We start from the raw sequence: 23,130 nt of genomic DNA, 5'->3' as shown, positions 1-23,130 counted from the left end.
CATGAGGTTTCACCTTACAACAGTCAGAATAACCATCATCAAAAAAAATAAATACTGGAGAGATGTGGAGAAAAGGGAACCCTCCAACACTGTTGGTGGGAATGTAAACTGGTAGAGTCACTGTGGAGAAAAATATGGAGGTTCCTTTAAAAACTAAAAATAGAGCTACCATATGATCCAGCAATCCCATTTCTGGGCATATATCCACTGAAAACCATAATTCCAAAAGATACATCCACGCTTATGTTTAGTGCAGCACTATTTACAATAGCCAGGACATGGAAGCAACCTAAACGAATAAGGAAGATGTGTTATCATACATACAATGGAATATTACCCAGTCACAGCAAATGGTGAAATAATACCATTTGCAGCAACATGGCTATACCTAGAGATTTTCATACTGAGTGAAGTAAGTGAGACAGAGAAAAACAGAATATGATATTGCTTATATATGGAATATAACAAAAGGCTACAAATGAACTTATCTACAAAACTGAACTAGAGTAACAGATGTAGAAAATAAACTTATGGTTACCAGTGGATAAGGGAAGGGAGGGATAAATTGGAAGACTTGGACTGACACATACATACTACTATATATAAAATATTAAAATAGATAACTAATAAGAAACTACTGTAAAATACAGAGAACTCTGTAATGACCTACATGGGAAATAACCTAAAAAAGAGTGGATATATGTGTATGTACAGCAGACTGACTTTGTATATACTGGAAACTAAGACAAGAGTGTAAATGAACTATACCCCAATAAAACTTGAAATAAAAATGAAAGAATGGTCCAGCGAGCCAAAGCAGGGGCCCAAGGCACCACAGGTCTGCTGGAACAGGCACGTCATATCTAGTGTTTGCTCCTAAGGATTCCAAAAGTCAAAAACAGAAATTCCTTTCTAAAAGACAATTCATTTGAAGTATTAATCAAAATGCAAATTAATTAAAAATACATGCACCCCAATGTTCATGGGGTATGGAAAAGAATCTTTAAAAAAGTGGATATATGTATAACAGATTCATTTGGCTATATACCTGAAGCTAACATGTTGTAAATCAACCATAAGCCAATCATGTTTTTAAATGGTCTCAAAAAGGACCTACTGTAAATAAATAAGTAAATGAAAAAAACAGATAAAAGTTTTCATCAAGGCACAAATGACTTCACATGGACCTCACTGTGAAATCACATACTGCAGACACTTTAATACAATTCATTAGAACCAAAGAGTGTATATATTAGACAAGATGACAAGAGTTTAATAAGTACAAACAAAGCTATAAACTGTAACCATATCACAAATATTCACATCTGTACTTACATTCTACTAGGATCAGGGCCCCAAAGGCAACAACAATGACAAAGATGGCACAGATGACATCTAGATACACAGCGAGCCATCGGGATGTCGTCAAAAGCAGGAACCAAGCCTCTGCATTTGTGAATCATAATAAGTGTAATACATAAACAGAAAAACCATGTTAGCTGCTTCTCATGAGGGAGACCATTGTGCTCAGTTGAACTACAGAAGAGTTTACACAGGCAGGACAGCAAAGTTACACACCCAAGGAACCTGAAGATTCCAGAAAACTAGGTTCTAACACAAGACAATGTATGGGACACACAGGAATCAGTCCAGGAAGCATGCACTGAAAACGTCAACCCACAGGTTATCAACAGAAATACGATCGCAAGAAGGAAGATGGAAAATCGTCTCAGTGCATTTCCTGCAGTGCTGGGCCTCAGCATGAAGATTATCCTCTCACAGGGTCTACTGCTCCCAGCTCTCTGACAGCAGAGAGCACAGCTCACACTTTGATTCCAGCACCTTCTGCCCTCACTACAGGGCCCTGCAGTGTTTATTCTTAGGAGCCAGTGTCTATGGGACCATCAGCTAACAGGATCTGCATGTGACTTTCAAAATGCCAGTTTCATCTTCAAAATAAAACAATGATCGGAAAGTTTGGCTTGGATTTTATAGACTTAGAGGAAATTCTGAATTTTCTACTTAGGGAAAAATCTTCACTGATAAAAACATAATCAAGTGGGTGGCAGATCAGGAAATTATTTTCTCAATCACATCTGCCACCCTCCATGCTCTGAAAAGAATCAGCAAGAACAGCCGCCACCTGGTTTTGTAAATAAAGTTTCATTGGAACACAACTACAGCCATTTTCTGATGTATTATCTTTACCTGTCTTTTTGCTACAACAGCAAAGGTGAGTAGTTGCAACAAACACAGTATAGCACACAAAGCCTATAATATTTTCCATCTGGATCTTCATAAAAAAAGAAAAGTTTGCTGACTCTTGCCCTGAAGAGACAGAAGTCCACAGGGCACAGTGATACAAGGACAATGCGAGCCTGTCAGGGGAGTAAAGCAGGGGGCGATGGGGAAGAGGGGAGCACAGAGGGGATGCTGAGAGGAAGGGGTGGGGGAGGCGGGTGTGCAGAGGGGGTTGAGGGGCGACACAGAGAGAGGTGGGAGCAGCCAGGCCACCTGAGAAGGTCAGGTCTCAGAAGGCAGCACATCCCATCCTTTGAAATCATCTCCAGAAACTGACAGACCTGAGTGCAAATCCTGGTGTGCGTCAAACAGTTTCTGAAACTTCTGTTCGGCTTTGTATGCCCGGATGGTCCAGAGTCCCCGGAGAGAAGATGCTAAGTGGGAAAACACCGGGCTCCGTGCTGGGGAAGCAGAGACAGACACAAGACAGAGAAAGTCAGGGAGACTGGATGTGAGGAAACCACTGCCTCCCGGGCTGTGTGGTCACACGTCCTGCCAAAGGGAATCCTCCATGTGACCCTAAACTCCTGCTCATAGCAAGCTTCACTTTAATGACCTGGGAGTGAAAGATTCTCCTTGAAACTATCTTTGATCAAATTCAAATCACAGCTAGATTTAGACAAAGAAATTCTTGTTCTTTCATCAAGATCCTCTCAAACACACCTCCCTCCAAATTTTTCTGGCATGTCACCAGATGGAAATTGTTCACAATTTTTAAAAAATATATTGAAGTATAATTCATTTACAATAACGTGCTAGTTTCAGGAATATAGTATAGTCATTCAGTTATTTTTTTCGGATTATATTCCATTACAGGTTATTACAAGATATTGAATAAAATTCCCTGTGCTTTACAGTAATTCCTTGCTGTTGTCTATTTGACACATTAATAGCAGTGTGTCTATTAATCCTATACTACTAATTTATTCTTCCCTCTCTCCCAATCCTCTTTGGCAACTGTAAGTTTGTTTTCTACGTCTCTGAGTCTATTTGTATTTTGTGTACAGATTCATTTGTATTATTTTTAGATTCCATATATGTTATATCATGTTTACCTTTCTCTGACTTACTTTACTAATATTCCCTAAGTCCATCAATGTTGCTGCAAATGATAATATTTCATTCTTTTCCATGGGTGAGTAATTACTGATCACTAATTTTTGAATCAGTAGCATTTTAAAATTTAATTCCTCACCACACTGATTTTGATGAGCTACCTGTAGGCCATCTCCCCCTTAGATGAGTAACCTAAGGACTGGGATAGAGTCAGTACATCCCCTACCCTGGACCAGAGCCAGACTCAGGACAGGGTGAGACGAGTAAGGGAGCGGACAGTCTGCCGTCTCCCCCATCCGGGGACTCTCCTGCACCTGTGCCAGGAGCCTCTGTGCGGGTCACGGAGCAGCTGGTACTGCACCGCCCTTGTGCCCACAGGACAAGGCAGACGAGGAGTCTTTGAATAGTCTTGACTTCTGCTCCAGGAACCTGATGGATAATTTTATAACTGCCTGCTAGATACCTGTCCTACTGTTCGGAGGTCACTGTGGCAAGTGACACTCACACCACCTTTTTAGAATCTGACAGTGGCCTCTGTGTCCATTCTCTTTTGAGTGACTTCATGTGGGTTTGGGGTCTGGTGTCACATCACTGGCCTTTAATTTCCTGTCATCTTCTCTAAGAGCACACTGACCATGAGCACCAGGGTCAGGCTCTTGTCCATCAGGGAACAGGGGGGCTGCAGGCTGCCAGGCAGGGAGGACCCCTTACGGTTCTCATTCCCCACTGTGAATGAGGTTGTAACTTGCTGTTGTCAGGAGCAGACAGTGAGCCTATGACCTCTGTTGGGATGAGTGATAACTTGTGCTGTATGAGCAAAAAATACTGACATCACTTTGTTACCTGTGCATCTCCTAGAGAAGACCTGTTAGTACAACGAGGTTGTTTACGGGAAGTCAGTAATGCGTCTTACAGAAGGCTACAGAGACTTTATAAAATGATGGGGAAAGAATCAAGGGGGAAACTCCACACTGTTTTCAGGTTCTCACTCCTTAGTCCAGGATCTGAATGCCTGTCTGGTACAGTTCAGTCAGTACAGACATGCACCCGGGCACTGCACATTTGGAGAGCTTGAGGTACAAACAGGTGAAGACACAGAACCTCCTCTTGGGTTTAGTGTTCCCAGTTCTATAAGGAAGGAAGGAGCAGGCTACCTCCTGTGAGACAGTGGGGCTCGGAGTGGGTGGGAAGTCCTGGGCTGGGGGAGGACAGCCTGGGCTGGGGGCCAGGTGACCATCCACGAGGCCCGAGGATGAGATGGTTGGATGGCATCACCAACTCAATGGACATGAGTTTGAGCAAAGTCTTGGAGATGGTGAAGGACAGGGAAGCCTGGTGTGCTGCATGCAGTTCAAGGGGTCAAAGAGTCGGACACAACTGAGGGACTGAACACCCCCCCCCCTCCACCACCTAGATAGAGAACAGAAACTTTCTAGTCAACTGGCCACTACATGTGGTTATCTGAGGTGTGTGAGATGGGGTACCTGGATTAAATGTATTGTCTAACTTGTTGCAGCCTACTGGGTACAAAAAGTCCAAATATTCCACAGTGATAGTGCCAAAGTTCTCAGAGTCTCCAGATCAAATATTGAGAAAATCCTGTACTGCTTCTTGACAAATGCCTCAGGAGAAGCCCTTCTTTCCATTTCCATATGAATGGGAAATGACCCTTGCCCCAGGCAAAAAATTCTGTCAAATATTCTTTTGGAACAACCCCACTCTCAAGGTACCAGAGACCTGCTTTGCAACAACACTGTTGAATGACTCACTTCATGAGTGACTTCAGATCATAAAACGTCTGAAGCCTTGTCTACTCAGAAGACTGGATGAAGCTCATCACTTCCTCTTCTGCCTCCCCATGTCCTACCATCCTACTGAGTAATACAGGTAGAACGTCACACACACCTGGACTCTATTGCTCCTCATCCATCCAAACACCTCCCCAAACTCAACCTCACAGGAGGTTAGCTGCTTCTCTTGATGAGTGAAAATGTCTTCTACAGACTTTATGAAACTGATAATCACTATCCTTTTTGAAATAAAGGTAAGTACCTTAAGTGTTTATTATTAAAAACAAAACATACAAATGCCACAATAAAAAGAAAACTCCTCTGACTGGATGAACTGAGATTTTTGTCTGCTTAGTAGATACAGAGAAGCATGAGACTCAATATGTGTCTGTTCTTGGTTTGGTTTCTAGAAGGTTAACTTGGTGTTAATTTGCAATAATTATTCATGGTTGAGGTCTCTGATGCAAACATATTCTCTCCTTACATTTTGGCCATTGGTTTTATAACTTTTAAAATATAAATAACAATCTATTTTCCTTATTTTTGCTTCAATATTGATGAAATGTGTGTATTAATAAGAGGAAAAAAATTGATTATTTCATCATCTGTGATTACCTATTGAATAGAATAATTAATCATAAAGTGTGTCCCCATCATTCTGTTTTTTTGCTGCACCTTACAGGATCTGGTTTCCCAACCAGGGACTGAAGTGGTGGCCCCCACAGTGGAAGCACAAAGTCTTAACCACAGGACTCCAGGGACGCCTCTGTTCCCCATTATTCTAAAATTAGGAAGCTGAACGGAGTAATTAACTAAATGCATACTGAACTGAGCCCCCTCCTGTGTTCTCCTAGGGGATTATTTTCAGCATCATTTATATGGATAGCTTTGAAAAAGCGGTACACAGTGTGGTGTCACCCCAAATACTGACAATGACAAAGAGCAAACCTGAAAATAACAGGGCTTATCTTTTTCAACAGGGCTTCCCTGGTGGTTTAGACATTAAAGAAACCACCAGCAATGCAGGAGACCTGAGTTCAATCCCTAGGTCAGGAAGATCCTCTGGAGAAGAGAACGGCTACCCACTCCAATATTCTTGCCTGGGGAATTCCATGGACAGAAGAGACTAGTGGGCTACCGTCCATGCAGTCGCAGAGAGTTGGACATGACTAAGCGACTAACACACATCTTTTCAATACTTTTAACAACTGCAACTTACTAGAACATGTGGAAGAATTTTTTTTTCGAATATATCACTTCTGACATATATTTCCTGAGGCCTCCATTCCTTTTCCTAATTTTTCCTTTCCTTGTCATTACTGGTAACTTTCAGTTCAGTTCAGTTCACTCGCTCAGTTGCGTCCGACTCTTTGCGACCCCATGGACCGCAGCACGCCAGGTCTCCCTGTCCATCACCAACTCCCGGAGTCTACTCAAACTCATATCCATTGAGTCAGTGATGCCATCCAACCATCTCATCCTCTGTTGTCCCCTTCTCCTACTGCCCTCAATCTTTCCCAGCATCAGGGGCTTTTCAAATGAGTAAGTTTTTCACATCAGGTGGCCAAAGTATTGAAGTTTCAGCTTCAATATCACTCCTTTCAATGAAAATTAAGGACTGATCTCATTTAGGATGGACTGGTTAGATCTCCTTGCAGTCCAAGGGACTCTCAAGAGTCTTCTCCAACACCACACTTCAAAAGCATCAATTCTTTGGCACTCAGGTTTCTTTTGAAGAAAAATTCTTGATTTTCCTTCTATGATAGTTCCAACATGATGAAATACTTTCAAGAAAAATATTAATAGAGTGGATACTTAGCATTAGGAAGTATGTCATGAACAAGACAGAAATGGTCCCTGTCCTCAGGGTGCACACATCCGTCCTCCTTGGGCTAAGATGCAAAGTGCAGCTGACACACCGCCAGCTCCTTAAGGGCCAAACCTACTCTCAGGGGCCATAACTTTCAATCACCTAGTGTTAACAGTGAGAAATTCCACAGAACAGTCTGCAGAATTTCAGGGGTCTGGTTAATTGCAGTATGAATGGAAGACAGCCTGCACTGCCCTCCCAAACTGAAAGCCTCAGTACTCACTTGTACATTCCAAGCGTTTTACATCTCGTGACGTCTCTAAGAAATACCACCGAAGAACAAAGAAAATGATGCCAAGGGGAATCACAGGTATAGCAGTCCAAGGAATTGCAGCCACCATCACGACCACCACACCAATCACAAGTAGAAATGTCTGAAATAGAGAAAATACAGATGCCTTTGTGTCAAGGATACTTATCACAGATAAATGTTATTGATTTTTTCAGATTAAGCTCCTTTCCTTGAAACTTGTTGAAACAGCAGGGAATGCTTTCCCTTCCAAAGAAATAAAACTATAGGTGGTCCTTATGATGTTTATTGAATGCACCCAACCCTATGATAAGAACCTTCTAGGTATCAGCTCTTGTGACACACTCAGTAGCCCTTTGAGGCAGGCATTACTATTTTTTAGCAAATGAGACTCTTTGAGGCTCAGAGAGGAGGAGCTGCATCTCAAACTTTCAGGAGTCAGCAGGTGTTACTAGAGAGATGAGTGAGCAGGCATCACAGAGGAGGAATCCAGACACCTCAGCTATCCATGTAGGGATAAAGAAGTGGTTAATTACAATTTCAGTGTAACATATCTAGTAACAGTATTATCTAATTTTACAAATGGAGACAGTGAGGCACAGGGAGAGGAAAAGCAACTTGATGGAGACTGCAAAGCCTGAGTCACAGAGATGGGAAGCCCATGTCATGAGCCTTAATGATGTATTTAAGCTTGCCCCCAACTTACAGCCAACTTTCTATCATTATACTAAGTATTTAAAATGTCCATTCCAAAGGTTAACTATTATAACAACACCAGATTCCATTTACAATGTGTGCACTGTGTGTAAGGCTCTGTGCTGAGTTCCAGGAATATTGTCTTAATCGTCACATTATCCCCTGAGATGAAATTCTCTTGGGAAATGATCTTGGTCTAAAAAAGACAGCAGGTAGAATAGAAAATGAAATCACTGGTTGATGCTGATTTAAGCATCCATCTTTATCAGGAAAAGCATGATACCCTGGAGGACAGTATCAGGCAATAAGAATACAATCAACATTTAGTGTCTGCCTGCTATGAAAGTGGGGTGAGGTGGTAGAGACTTGCAGATTCACCCAGTCTGGGCCAAGGCCTCTGAAGGTTATGATCTCACGTGGATACAAATCCATGGTGATCTGCACAGAGTGCTGGGGAAACACAGAGAAGAATATCTGAATATTTTTAGACAATTCTAACACTCATGACTGATTTTATAAGCTTGTTTAACAAATAGAAATAATGGCATGAATAACTTGCAGGCAGTAATCATAGTTGATGGAAATTTTGACCAAAAAGGAACTGGGATGAGAAGGTTGAGATGCTTGTCTGAGTTAACACTGGCTTTTCTTTAAGATAAGAAACAAGAGGTTGGGAGGGTAAGTGGTTGTCCTAAAGTTTCCCATGAAGGTATTGCTTATCCTGGAGAAAGAGAGGAGCAGTTTGTACCCTGAGAATCCCAGAGACACAGCTGCAGACAGGAGGAACAAACAGCCAGAACTGTGGCCAGGAGCCTTTGGAAACCAAATTGCATGATCTGGATGGAGATCCATGTGCTTTTCCTATTTCTCCCCATCTCTGTGGTGCTATCAAAAGAAAACTCAGAGTGAAGAGGATGGAGTTCTGAAGGAATAAATTCTAATCATAAGTGGAAAAAAAACAGGGCTGTCTGACCTCACTCCTATTAGATCTACAGAAAACAATTTCTCACAGCCACTGGCTTGACTGTGCATCCTACCAGGCTACAACCTTCATGTTCATGGGGAGGGGTCCTTCCAGCTTCTTCTATGTCTAGCCTTTAGGCCACTTGGCTTTCCATTTTTGTTTGTCAAAAAAAAAAAAAAAAAAAAAAAAAAACCCAAAACTACTAAAATGTCAATTATAAAAAAAATTCAAATTACTGGTTTTTAGCAGATTTGCATCATTTGATGAACAACATTCATCCATTTCAATAATCTGGCTCTCCCCAGGTGGCTTCCCTAATGGATCAGTCATTAAAGAATCTGACTGCTATGCAGGAGACCAAGATTTGATTCCTGGGTTAGGAAGTTCCCCTGGAGAAGGAAATGACAACCCACTCCAGTATTCTTGCTTGGAACATCCCATGAGAGAGAGGAACCTGGCCAGGCTAGAGTCCATGGAGTCAAAAAGAGTCACAAAAGACTAAGCGACTAAACCACTCCAGGTGAGGACCTTTTATGTCTAACTCAGCCTGGAAGGTAACCTGAGAAGCAGAGCTAAGATCAAAATGAAGGGCTCCATGGAAGCGGTGCCAATGCTTTTTCCTTAGGTACCCACTGAAGACTTATTACTAATGCTCTCTGAAGCTCCACAGTTAGGTTCAGATTTCATGGCCCTAAATCTAAAGCAACTTAAAGAGAATGGCTCTAACAGCTTTATTATACACACACACACAAACACACACCATATTGATTTCCCAAGTGGCTCAGATGGCTAAGAATCTGCCTGTAATGCAGGAGACCCAGGTTTGATCCCTGGGGTTTGGAAGATCCCCTGGAGAAGGGACTGGCAACCAACTCCAGTATTCCTGCCTGGAAAATTCCATGGACAGAGGAGCCTGGCAGGCTACAGTCCATGGGGTCCCAAAGAGTTGAACATGACTGAGCACTTTTACTTTTATATGTATATACATTTGTGAATCATTTATTGTCAGCCATCTCGAACACTTTATAGAAGTTTGTAGAAGATGAAAATAGTATCTAAGCAAAAAGCCAACATCTGAAGAAGGAAACAAAAGATCCTAGTGTACAATAAATACACAATAAATCCCTTCCTTAAAGCAAACCTCATTTCTTTCTCTTACATCCCCAGGAATTAAAAAAAGCCCAATTCAAGCTACACACACAATTCCCCCCACTGGTTGGATTCCAGGCCCATTTGATGGACCACATCTGCACCTCTGGCACATTATGGAACAGAGACAAGGATGGATATAAAGAAAGAAACATATTGACTCAGAAGCAAGTGACCCAAGTCTTGATACTCCCCAAATAAGGATAATCATTATTTTTATATATTTCCCATTTGGACCACACCATTTGGGAAATTCTATCCAAAGTCTATGAATCCACATGCACAATAAAAAAAAAAATTCTTAGATGAACTCTTTCACTTGAAAGAAAATGGTGATTTTTCACAATTTAGAAAAGTTCTTCAGTTGGCAGAGGATGACAATCTATACCTGGAGGAGAAACTCCATTAACCCAATATTGTGCTGAGATGGGCTTCCCTGGTGGCTCAGATGGTAAAGAATCTGCCTGCAATGTGGGAAACCTGCCTTTGATCTCTGGGTTGAGAAGATCCCCTGGAGGAGGACATGGCAACCCTCTCCAGTATTCTTGCCTTCAGAATCCCCAGGGACAGAGAAACCTGGCAGTATACAATCCATGAGGTTGTAGAGTTGGACATGACTGAGCAACTAAGCACACAAGCTTAACACTAACCAAGGGTCAGTGCTGAGTCTTCATGTAAGCAGTTACAATAGCTTGCACGTCTCAGGAAGTTTAGAGATCAGCTCTGGTTCTCATATCCCTCCTTCATCACCTCTGTTTCCTTTGATATAACCCAACTCATTTAATTATGTTAAATCAGGACATTATAAAACATTGGTGAGTCTTAGCTATATGATGAGTCTTAGCTATACAAACCCTGGACTTCCCCGGTGACTCAGATGGTAAAGAATCTGTCTGCATTGCAGGAAGACCCCAGTTCAATCCCTGGCTTGGGAAGATCCCCCATAAAAGGGAATGGCACCACACTCCATTATTCTTGCCTGGAGAATTCCATGGACAGAGGAGGCTGGCAGTCTATAGTCCATCAGATTGCAAAGAATAAGACACAACTGAGTGACTAACATGCATACACACACACGTACAAAGCCTAAGACTAAAATTTCTAAACCTGCCCTTTGCTTGGGATATATTAATCACATTTTTCATCCCTCATTTGGCTGCCTTGGATCTTTTCACAACCAGTTAGCTCTGGGACCTGAGTATCCTTCAATTCGCTCCCAACTGAAAGTCACAGCTAACTCCACTAAAGAGTGAATAGTGGGGTTTGATTCACAGTTTGCTAACCAGAACAACAAGAAGCTTTAGGGAAACATGAAGTATCTCTTCCTTCATGGTTAGTGTATCTCATTGGTCAATAGCTTCCCTTCCACTTTTGTCAGTGTTCAACGTTATTACAAAATTTAAGTCTGGAGCCCACTTATTTGTTAATTTAACAAGGTACACCTTCAAAAGAAGAGCACTATATAAGTATATTACAGGGAAATCTACTCAACATTTTGTGATAACCAATAGGAAAAAAGAATCTAAAAAAGAATGAATATTTGTACATGTATAACTGAATCACTTTGCTGTACATCTGAAACAAACACAACATTGTAAATCAACCATATTCCAATAAAATTAAAATACCTTTTAAAAAAGAAAAAAAGTCTTTAAAAAAAGCTAAAAGTCAAGGGTTTTGAAATCTATCTTATAAATAAAAGAAAAAGATAGAACATAAAGTATGTAGAAGAATGAAAATAAGAGAAAAAAGAAAAAAAGCCTCTTGAGAGTCCCTGGGACAGCAAGGAGATCAAACCAGTCAATCCCAAAGGAAATCAATGCTGATTATTCACTGGAAAGATTGGATGCTGAAGCTCCAATACTTTGGCCATCTGATGTGAAGGGCTGACTCACTGGAAAAGACCCTGATGCTGGGAAAGACTGAGGGCAGGAGGAGAAGGGAGCAACTGAGGATGAGATGGTTGGATGGCATCATCAACTCAATGGGCCTGAGTTTGAACAAACTCTGGGAGATAGTGAAGGACAGGCAAGTCTGGCGTGCTGCAGTCCAAGAGGCCGCAAAAAGTCAGACACAATTGAGCAACTAAATGACAAAAGACCTGAATGAAAAAGAAAACTAACTTTTAAACAGAAAAATCAACAAACACAAAGCCTGGCTCTTTAAAATCACCAAAAATGCAAAAGAAAAAAAAAAGAGAGAAAAGTTACAATTCACATGAATTAAAAGAGGATAACACAAAAGACTGGGCTTCCCTGGTGGCTCAGATGGTAAAGAATCTGCTTGCAATAGGGGAGATCCAGGTTTGAGCCCTGGGTTGGGAAGATCTGGAAAAGGAAATGGCAACCTACACCAGTATTTTTGCCTGAAAAATCCCATGGACAGAGGAGCCTGACAGGCTACAGTCCATGGGATTACAAAGAGTGGGACATGACTGAGGAACTAATACTTTAGCTTTCATTTTAATACAAAAGATACCATAGCATTACAAAGAGAATATAATAAACATTGTGCAGATAAATTTTTAAATTTTAATGTAAAGGACAAATGTCTTAAAAAACGACATACAAAACTAACATAATGACATAGAAAATCTGAATAACTGCATATTGATTTAAGAATCTGAATCCTTTATTTCATTTTACTTTATTTTATTGCTTTGGCCTTACTATGCAGCTTGTGGAATCTTAGTTTTCCTACCAGCAATCGAACCCAGGCTCACAACAGTAAAAGCATAAAGTCGTGACCCATGGACTACCAGGGAATTCCCTGACTACATGGGCTTCCCTGAATACATAAATTTTAGATTTCTCAAAGAAAAGACTGTAAGTCCAGAGGGCTTTACAAAAACATTGTACAGAAAAGTTTTACCAAACTTTTCCAGAGTACATGAGTCCAGCATTATCATGATATAAAAAAAAAAAACAGATAAAGACATTAAAAGAAAGAAAAATTACAAACCAAACTGTCTCGGAATATTAAACAACATACCAATGAACTGAATATAGCAATATAAAAAAGATAATACTCCACAATCTAACTTGACTGGGCAAGTACAAAATCCTCAGGTTCGCCTGTTACAAAGGACAGGCTAGAACCCTTGGGCGGGAGTTGATGCTGTTCTCCACAAGCAGAATTTCTTTTACTTCAGGGAGGCATTGTCCCTACTTAAAATTAACTGAATATGGACTTCAATCACATCTACAAAATACCTACAGAGAAACATACAGATCACTTTTTGACTGAATAACTGAGAAATGTAGTCTGGTCAAGCTGACATTAAACTGACCATTAAAAATGGAAATATTTACCATATATTTTCATGAGGATACATAAGAATTGATGCTTTTGAACTGTGGTGTTGGAAAAGACTCTTAACAGTCCCTCAGACTGCAAGGAGATCCAACCAGTCCATCCTAAAGGAGATCACTCCTGGGTGTTCATTGGAAGGGCTCACGCTGAAGCTGAAACTCCAATACTTTGGCCACCTGATGTGAAGAACTGACTCACTGGAAAAGAGCCTGATGGTGGAAGGATTGAAAGCAGGAGAAGAAACGTGGCTTGGGAAATTTTGAGCATTACTTCACTAGCGTGTGAGATGAGTGCAATTGTGCAGTAGTTTGAGCATTCTTTGGCATTGCCTTTCTATGAGATTGGAATGAAAACTGACCTTTTTCAGTTCTGTGGCCACTGCTGAGTTTTCCAAATTTTCTGGCATACTGAGTGCAGCACTTTCACAGCATCATCTTTTAGGATCTGAAGTAGCTCAACTGGAATTCCATCACCTCCACTAGCTTTGTTTTAGTGATGCTTCCTAAGGCCCACTTGACATCAAATTCCAGGATGTCTGGCTCTAGGTGGGTGATCACACTATCATGATTATCTGGTCCTGAAGATCTTTTTTGTACACTTATGTGTATTCTTGCCACCTCTTCTTAATATCTTCTGATTCTGTTAGGTCCATAACATTTCTGTCCTTTATTGAGCCCATTTTTGCATGAAATATCCCCTAGGTATCTCTAATTTTCTCGAAGAGATCTCTAGTCTTTCCCATTCTATTGTTTTCTTCTATTTCTTTGCACTGATTGCTGAGGAGGCTTTCTTATCTCTCCTTGCTATTCTTTGGAACTCTGCATTCAAATGGGTTAATCTTTCCTTTTCTCCTTTGCTTTACACTTCTCTTCTTTTCACAGCTATTTGTAAGGCCTCCTCTGACAGTCATTTTACTTTTTGCATTTCTTTGTCCTTGGGATGGTCTTGATCCCTGTCTCTTATACAATATCACAAACCTCCATCCATAGTTCATCAAGCACTCTGTCCAGCAGATCTAGTCTCTTAAACCTATCTCTCACTTTCACTATATAATCATAAGGGATTTGATTTAGGTCGTAACTGAATGGTCCAGTGGTTTTCCCTACTTTCTTCGATTTAAGTCTGAATTTGGCAATAAGACACCTTAAGACAGAGCAATCAGCTTGTGAAAAGAAAAACTGTCTACAAAAAGCAAAAGACATTTTCTGAGATGACTTTTATCCCATAATTGAATTACTGGCGTAAAAGCATTCATATCTTCAAAGCTGCTCTCTATTAAAATTGTTGGACTTCCCAGGTGCCTCAGTGGTAAGAATCTGCCTACACTGCAGGAGACACAAGTCTGATCTCTGGGTTAGGAATATTCCCTGGACAAGGAAATGGCAACCCACTCTGGTAGCCTTGCCTGAGAAATACTATGGATGGAGAAGCCTGGTGGGCTGCAGTCCATGGTGTTACAAAAGAGTTGGACACAATTTAGCAAGTAAACAACACTGTCCTTGTTAAAGTATTATTTTAACCTTATTTTTAACCAATCTTTTCTTTGTAAGTAACCACACCTGGCTTTATCCAAATAAAAAGGTGCAGCAAATAATTGTCCCCTGTGGGAATACAATATATCATGCTCGTGCTTAGCTGTGTCCGACTCTTTGCAGCCCCATGGACTATAGCCCACCAGGCTCCTTTGTCTGTGGAATTTTCTAGGCAAGAATACTGAAGTGGGTTGCCATTCCATTCTTCAGGGCATCTTCCCAACCCAGGAATCGAACCCACATCTCTTGCATCTCTTGCATTGGCAGGTAAATTCTTTACCACTGAGCCACTTGGGAAACCCAATACAATGCATAATTTAGTTAATCTAGGTTATCTTTCCATGAGAGGTGATTGTTTCTCTGTTGTGAAACGTGCTCACAGTAAAGGGAATCCATACCAGACACCTGGAAGGCAGAGAGAGAACCACTTACCCAGCATGTCACTGCTTCAGACCAACCTTGACATGACCATGTAGCCACTCCTGCCCCAGGTGTCACTCATGTTAACTCAACCTCCCAATCACAGCCATACCTGTCTCTCAGAAACACAGCCTCTTACTGAAGATAACAGGCGACATCAGCAGGCTGAAAGGCCCACCTCCAATCCCCTGTGAAAAATCCTTGAGAAGCAGGCACTCTGCTCTTCCCTGTGAGAACTCTGGCAGGACTGCTACACTACCTGTATGAAATCTTGAAATATCAGGGGCAGCAAGTCATCCATATGCCCAATGTCTTTGAAGAAACGATTTAAAATTCTTCCTGCAAGAATAGGAATACAAAAAATTACTCATTTCCTCAGATAGGAGCTTTAAGAGAAATAATACATGAACAAATCAAAACAATATTTTTGAAGTATATGTATTTAGGGACTTTCCTGGTGATACAGTGTCCCCAGTGCGGGGGACATGGTTTGATCTCTGGTGCAAGAAGATTCCACATGCCACAGAGCAACTAAGCCTGTGCACCACAACTACTGAAGTCCATGTGCCTAGAGCCTGAGCTCTGCAACAGAAAAAGCGACCACAATGTGCAGCAACAAAGACCCATGCAACTAAAAATAAATAAATAAATAATTTTTTTTTAAGTACATGTACTAAATATTTAATATATTGGGCTTCCCTAGGGGCTCATGCTAAAGAATCCACCTGCCAATGCAGGAGACATAGGAGACAGGAGTTCAATTCCTGGGTCAGGAAGATCCCCTAGAGTTGGAAATGGCAACCCGCTCCAGTGTTCTTGCTAGGAGAATCCCAGGGATGGAGGAGCCTGGTGGGCTGCCATCTATGGGGTAGCACAGGGTAGGACATGACTGAAGCGACTTAGCAGCAGCAGCAGCCAGTATTCTTACCTGGGAAATCCCATGGACAGAAGAGCCTGGCAGGCTAGAGTCCATGGGACTACAAAAGAGTTAGACTTAGTGGTAACACAACAACAAATTTAATATATTACAAATTCATATGAAATAAGCTAATGTCAGTGGTAAAAAGAAAGACAAAATAGGATGATACCTAAAGAGAAACAAAAATACCACCAAATGGCAGTGGGTGGGGAATTGAAATTTGAGTCCTTATTTCTAAAAGAACGGGGGAATCTTGTGGCAGTAACAGGAAGGGTTGGTGGATTTGAGAAAGTTCCCTCCCTTTAGATCCATCCCATCTAAGGTTCATTCCAAGTGCTAAATTGGTAAATAAATAGTTGCAAAATACCTAAGTTTATCCTAATTGTTACACCAATTTTGCTTTAATTATCAAGATTAATTTTGCCAAGTGATACTTTTTAAATAAACATAACTATAACCTCTCTGCAATTGTTTTTTTCCCTCTAAATGGCTCACAGAAGCTCACATTTTGGGAAATTATGGCTTGTGGCCATTTCCAAGCTGTAAGTTTACTACTGGGGTAATAAGCCCTTATTTTCAGAGGTGTACTAGGTGTGACAAGCACAGACTTATGAATAAGCATCTAAGAAGACCAAAGGGATGTAGGCAGGAAAACTGAAATATTGCTAAATGACCAAGAATCACTTATCATTGATTTTACTTCCCTTCTCAGAATCTACAATAATAGTATATCCTTAAGGTTGCAGGATAGAATATGAGAATTTCTGGTAAATATCTGGCATAAACTAAAAATGTCACCTGTCGCTTCAGTAAACAAAGGATGCTGCAGCCATCAGGACTCTGCAGCCACCTCTGTGAGGGTGCTGCACCCGAAGGAAACTCAGGATGAGAAAGAACAGGACACTGGCCCCAGACAGGGGAGGCACACATCAAAGGAACTATAACAGGGATGAGCCAATATTGACTCCATGCTGGATCTGTTTCTTTGACCATTGCTATTCACTGTTTTTGTCAGGGAACCCTGCCCTTCTGCCTGAATATTAGACTAAAGTGGCTTTTATCATCTTACATGGAGACAATCTGACCCTCACCACCTGTGAATGGCTGCAGAAAAACTATCCTCTTATTGTTTAAGATAAATGGCCTTTTGACTTCACTTCCTTGCCCACTCTCCCCTATATTCTGTAAAAGAACCAGGCATCTAGATCCCAATAAGATGGTTATTTTGAGATTTTAGTCTGCCATCTTCTCAGTCGGCCAGGTTTCCTAATAAAGTCATTATTCTTTGCCTTAGCACATTGTCTGTAAGACATATCAGCATTGTGAGGCAGGCAGAGCGAGCTTGAACTTGGTAACAAGTAATACCACTGTATGTGGTTTTCTCTTCATGCCATCACATACCAGAAACCAAGACCACCATAAATTATCTATTTAAAATTCTACTTTTGAAAGTAAACACAGAAAAGAGTTCAATTCAATATACCACCAAAAGAGTAAATAACTGATGCCCCTAAACCTTTGGACCTATCTTTGCAGTACTTATTTGGGCTTCTATTTTCTTGAAGGAATGAAGTTCTGATAATAGACACAGGAGGGGGAGATAAGATACACACTGTGTATGCCTGCTGCTCTAGGATTAGTGACCTTAAAGATTCAAACTTGGTCCCAAATCCTTGAATAATAAATCAGCATCTGGAGAAGCCAACAGGCCATCAAGAGCCTGGTTAACAGTGGTCACAACCACTCAGAGGCTGTGATAACAGAAATTCAGTCCCACTTGATGCTCCCAAATTTATGACTGTAGTTTTCACATTAACAGGCAATGTATAGAGACTTCACAGCTGCAATAGCAAAAACCTTTCCAATTACTTTCTCATTTCAGCTTTGTAATGAGAAGAGACTGTGTGGGCCTCTGCCATTTACTATCCTGTGCTCCTCACAGTGCCTGGACTAAAGAACATGTCTTGAATAAATCTGCACAAGATGCTGCCCTAAACAGTCTTATTTAATCCTCACAAGTCTTGTGAAACAGGAAGGGCAGTGGTTATTCCCATTTCACAGGAGAGGAAGTTCCCAGACCCGATGTCGGCATCCTCACTGAGGTTCATTAGGCACTGACCCTGTGCTAAATGCTGTGAACTATTAGCATGCTTAATGGCCACAATAGTGAGATATTGGTAAGTGTGTGAACAGTATCCTCATTTTACAGGTAAGAAAATTGAAACACAGAGAAATTAAATAACTAGCATATAAGTATTAACATAACTATAACTGGCTATTACTATTAGTAACTAGCACCAGGACTGAACCCAGGAAGTTGGATCCAGGGTCAATACTTATAACCATGACAACATCTTGCCTGAAGATTTGCTTCCCGTAGTATCTACCTACTTTGACCTTGATCACACAGCTAGTTGATAGCCAGGCCAAGGCTACTCCTGTCCTCCCTCCAGTCACACCCCTGTCTCAACAGGTCCTGTCAATAATCACCTGCAAAAACAAAGTCACCCTGGGCCTCAGCACAAGTCTAACCAACTGGACAGAGTGGGCATGTACAATGATGAACTTACTCTTCATAGGAACCCAGATCAGGAGACTACCTTCCAAAGCAAGACAGGTGAAGGCCTCAGGGTGGAGAGAAGCAACCACTAGGAACCCTTCAGGGACACTTTTATTTAACACTGAAGATCCACCTGCTATAAGCCACAAGACCTCTTAAATGTAACCAAAAGTCCATTGTAAAACTAGAAGGTTGATTTTATTAAAGAGGATGTTTGCATTTCACTGATCTTGTATTTTAATTAATCTTACATTACCATTTAGGTAAAACTCAAAATACGGGCATGTGTCAGAGCTCTGTGGTCTCAGAAAAGGATGGACAATGAAAGAAAGAAACACATAGCCTGTCTTCTGTAGAGATGTTCCTGGGAAAAGGTTCTTTCTCATTAGCTTAACTCTACATAACACACCCAACGTTTCAACAGCTGGTCAAAAACATTTCAAGACATTTGCATCATCTGTTAGGTGTTTCATATGCCACATAACAAATGGACTCCTAAATCATCCTGCAAAGTAAACATTCATGTATTTTTACAGACATGCATAAATTGGAATAAAAGATTATATGTTCCTATTTTCAGATTTGCTCTGGCAGGAAAAATTATCAGTGAAGTTTGTGTAGAAAATGAATAAACAGACACAGTGATTTTCTTCCAAGTGTATCTTCCATTTTCAAATATGAAAATGTAACCAGGCACTTAATGTGTTAACAAGACATATTCACTGAAAAATTTGGTGTCTGACTTACCTATTGGATTTATATTGAAGAACAATACCGGAGCTCTTAAAATGGCCTCCAACATTTTGTTGTGCAAAGTTTGTGAAGAATTAACAAGGATGTAGAATATCAACAGAGACCGTGTGATGCCAAAAAGGACAGTAGACACAGTTAACCCTGAAATAAAGAAGCATCAATCAGCAGAAGATCTCTGTCTTATCCTCAACCATGCTAAAGCATGGCAGGCAGTTTAAAAAGATACTGTGTATTTTATTCTATAAATAAAATTTGTATAGAGGTTTACATACACAGAATACAGAATAAAAAACATATATATATATATATGTATATATATATAAAGTAGATTTTCTAAGAGTTTAATGCTTTCAAAAAATACATTTATAAAGAAAAGTGTAAAAATCACTGTTTTCCTCTCACTAAATAGAAACAACATGGAGGAAAAATTGTGTAAACTACAGTTTCATTCTAGGCCAAATTCAATTACAAGTTCTAATAAAACTTATAAGAAAGATAATTATACAAGTAGCTGATATTTTTTTCGCCACATTTCAAATCTCATTATTTACAACATGTCCCATAATCTAAAAGTAAAGTATGCTTTGGTGAAAGTGAAAGTGTTAGTTGCTCAGCTGTGTCATACTCTTTGCAACCCCATGGACTGTAGACCCCAGGCTCCTCTGTCCATGGAATTTTCCAGGCAAGAATAGCGGAATGTGTGGGTTGCCATTCCCTTCTCCAAAGCTTTGCTACCAGCACAAGAATTAATAGGAAAAAGGAGACATGATCTACCATTTCCTTGTAATTTACAAGGAAATTTACTTCCATGTAAAGTAGCTTTTTAAGAACTCACTCTATTTAATACTCTGTGGTGACCTAAATGAAAAGGAAATCCAAAGATAGGATATATGTTCAATGGTTCACTTGGCTGTACAACAAAAACTAAAACAACATTGGAAAGCAACTGTAATAAAAATTAATAAAAATTTAAAATAATACAAATAAACTAGCTACTTCTATGCCCAAGTAGCTACAAGGAGTATGAAGAGACCATGTTAAGTTGCAAGTGGACAATCTCTTAAATAATTGAACTGGAGAAACTACATATTATATGTTGACATGAGATAATCTAAACGAGATAATCTAAACTAACCTCTCACTATTTTATAGAACCCCAAAACATTTGTAAATAAATATAATCATTTAAATTTATGCCATATTAATGACATAAAAGAGCACAGGAGACAGGGATCAAGACCATCCCCATAGAAAAGAAATGCAAAAAGACAAAATGGTTGTCTGAGGAGGCATTACAAATAGCTATGAGAAGAAGAGAAGCAAAAAGCAAAGGAGAAAAGGAAAGATATACCCATTTGAATGTACAGTTCCAAAGAGTAGCCAGGAGAGATAAGAAAGCCTTGCTCACATATCAATGCAAAGAAATAGAGGAAAACAACAGAATGGGAAAGACTAGAGATCGCATCAAGAAAATCAGAGATATCAAGGGAACATTTCAGGCAAAGATGGGTTCGATAAAGGACTGAAACGGTATGGACCTAACAGAAGCAGAAGATATTAAGAAGAGGTGGCAAGAATACACAGAAGAACTGTACAAAAAAGATCTTCATGATCCAGATAATCACAATGGTGTGATAACTCACCTAGAGCCAGACATCCTGGAATGTGAAGTCAAGTGGGCCTTAGAAAGCATCACTACGAACAAAGCTAGTGGATGTGATGGAATTCCAGTTGAGCTATTTCAAATCCTGAAACATGATGCTGTGAAAGTGCTGCACTCAATATGCCAGCAAATTTGGAAAACTCAGCAGTGGCCGCAGGACTGGTAAAGCTTAGTTTTCATTCCAATCCCTAAGAAAGGCAATCCCAAAGAATGCTCAAACTACCGTACAATTGCACTCATCTCACACGCTAGTAAAGTAATGCTCAAAATTTTCCAATGCAGGCTTCAGCAATACATGAACCATGAACTTCCAGATGTTCAAGCTGGTTTTAGAAAAGGCAGAGGAACCAGAGATCAAATTGCCAATATCCGCTGGATCATCGAAAAAGCAAGAGAGTTCTAGAAAAACATCTATTTCTGCTTTATTGACTATGCCAAAACCTTCGACTGTGTGGATCACAATAAACTGGAAAATTCTGAAAGAGATGGGAATACCAGACCACCTGACCTGCCTCTTGAGAAACCTGTATGCAGGTCAGGAAGCAACAGTTAGAACTGGACATGGAACGACACACTGGTTCCAAATAGCAAAAGGAGTACGTCAAGGCTGTATATTGTCACTCTGCTTTTTTAACTTATATGCAGAGTACATCATGAGAAACCCTGGGCTGGAAGAAGCACAAGTTGGAATCATGATTGCTGGGAGAAATATCAATAACCTCAGATTTGCAGATGACACCACCTTTATGGCAGAGAGTGAAGAGGAACTAAAAAGCCTCTTGATGAAAGTGAAAGAGGAGAGTGAAAAAGTTGGCTTAAAGCTTAACATTCAGAAAACGAAGATCATGGCATCTGGTCCCATCACCTCATGGGAAATAGATGGGGAGACAGTGGAACTGGTGTCAGACTTCATTTTTTGTGCCCCAAAATCACTGCAGATGGTGACTGCAGCCATGAAATTAAAAGACACTTACTCCTTGGAAGGAAAGTTATGACCAAACTATATAGCATATTAAAAATCAGAGACATTACTTGGCCAACAAAGGTCCATCTGGTCAAGGTTATGGTTTTTCCAGTGGTCACGTATGGATGTGAGAGTTGGACTGTGAAGAAAGCTGAGCGCCGAAAAATTGATGCTTTTGAACTGTGGTGTTGGAGAAGACTCTTGAGAGTCACTTGGACTGCAAGGAGATCCAACAAGTTCATCCTAAATGAGATCAGTCATGGGTGTTCAATGGAAGGACTGATGCTGAAGCTGAAACTCCAGTACTTTGGCCACCTCATGCAAAGGGTTGACTCATTGGAAAAGACCCTGATGCTTGGAGGGACTGGGGGCAGGAGGAGAAGGGGACAACAGAGGATGAGATGGCTGGATGGCATCACCAACTCGATGGACATGAGTTTGAGTAAATTCTGGGAGTTGGTGATGGATGGGGGGGGCTGGCGTGCTGCGATTCATGGGGTCACAAAGAGTCAGACATGACTGAGCAACTGAACTGAACTGAACTGATGCATATAAAAATTAAAATAGCCCTCCAAACATCTCTTCAACTCACAATGCTATACAGAGTGGGGATAACTTTGGCAATATATATTCCATCAAGTACTTTTTTCCATTCAGTTACCACATCAGTGTTATTTAATTTTTGAAAGCAGCTTAAATTTCTGAATTCCATCAACAGGAGTTTGCCTTAGCCCACCGTCCTATATTAATTTGTAACAGAATCCCTTTCTTCTTCTTTAAGCCCTCATTGTCCACCAATTCAGAAGTTAAAAACTGGTAGATTCAAGTTTCTTATCAAGTGATCAATAAAATAAATACCAAATTTCAATGAGTGGATTTTTACGTATCTTACTCTTTGTAGGAAGCTTGTACAAGCATTACCTGTGAGAAT

At 40.4% G+C, this 23,130-nt stretch overlaps 1 protein-coding gene across 1 annotated transcript in view; it reads right to left on the bottom strand.

Annotated features, from left to right (window-relative positions):
• The window catches only part of LOC136144262 (ATP-binding cassette sub-family C member 4-like), a 160,309-nt gene that overhangs the window by 58,969 nt on the left and 78,210 nt on the right, over positions 1-23,130 (bottom strand). Inside the window, exons 19-23 of the mRNA XM_065902011.1 lie at positions 19,567-19,713; positions 15,600-15,679; positions 7,241-7,391; positions 2,583-2,702; positions 1,336-1,446 (exon numbers count right to left, since the gene is read on the bottom strand). Coding sequence (XP_065758083.1) covers positions 1,336-1,446; positions 2,583-2,702; positions 7,241-7,391; positions 15,600-15,679; positions 19,567-19,713 — 609 coding nt within the window. The remainder of the gene's footprint in view (positions 1-1,335; positions 1,447-2,582; positions 2,703-7,240; positions 7,392-15,599; positions 15,680-19,566; positions 19,714-23,130) is intronic.

This window comes from Muntiacus reevesi, chromosome 11, assembly GCF_963930625.1.
Source record: "Muntiacus reevesi chromosome 11, mMunRee1.1, whole genome shotgun sequence".
Taxonomy (NCBI): domain Eukaryota; kingdom Metazoa; phylum Chordata; class Mammalia; order Artiodactyla; family Cervidae; genus Muntiacus; species Muntiacus reevesi.
This window is presented reverse-complemented; position numbering and strand designations above follow the sequence as displayed.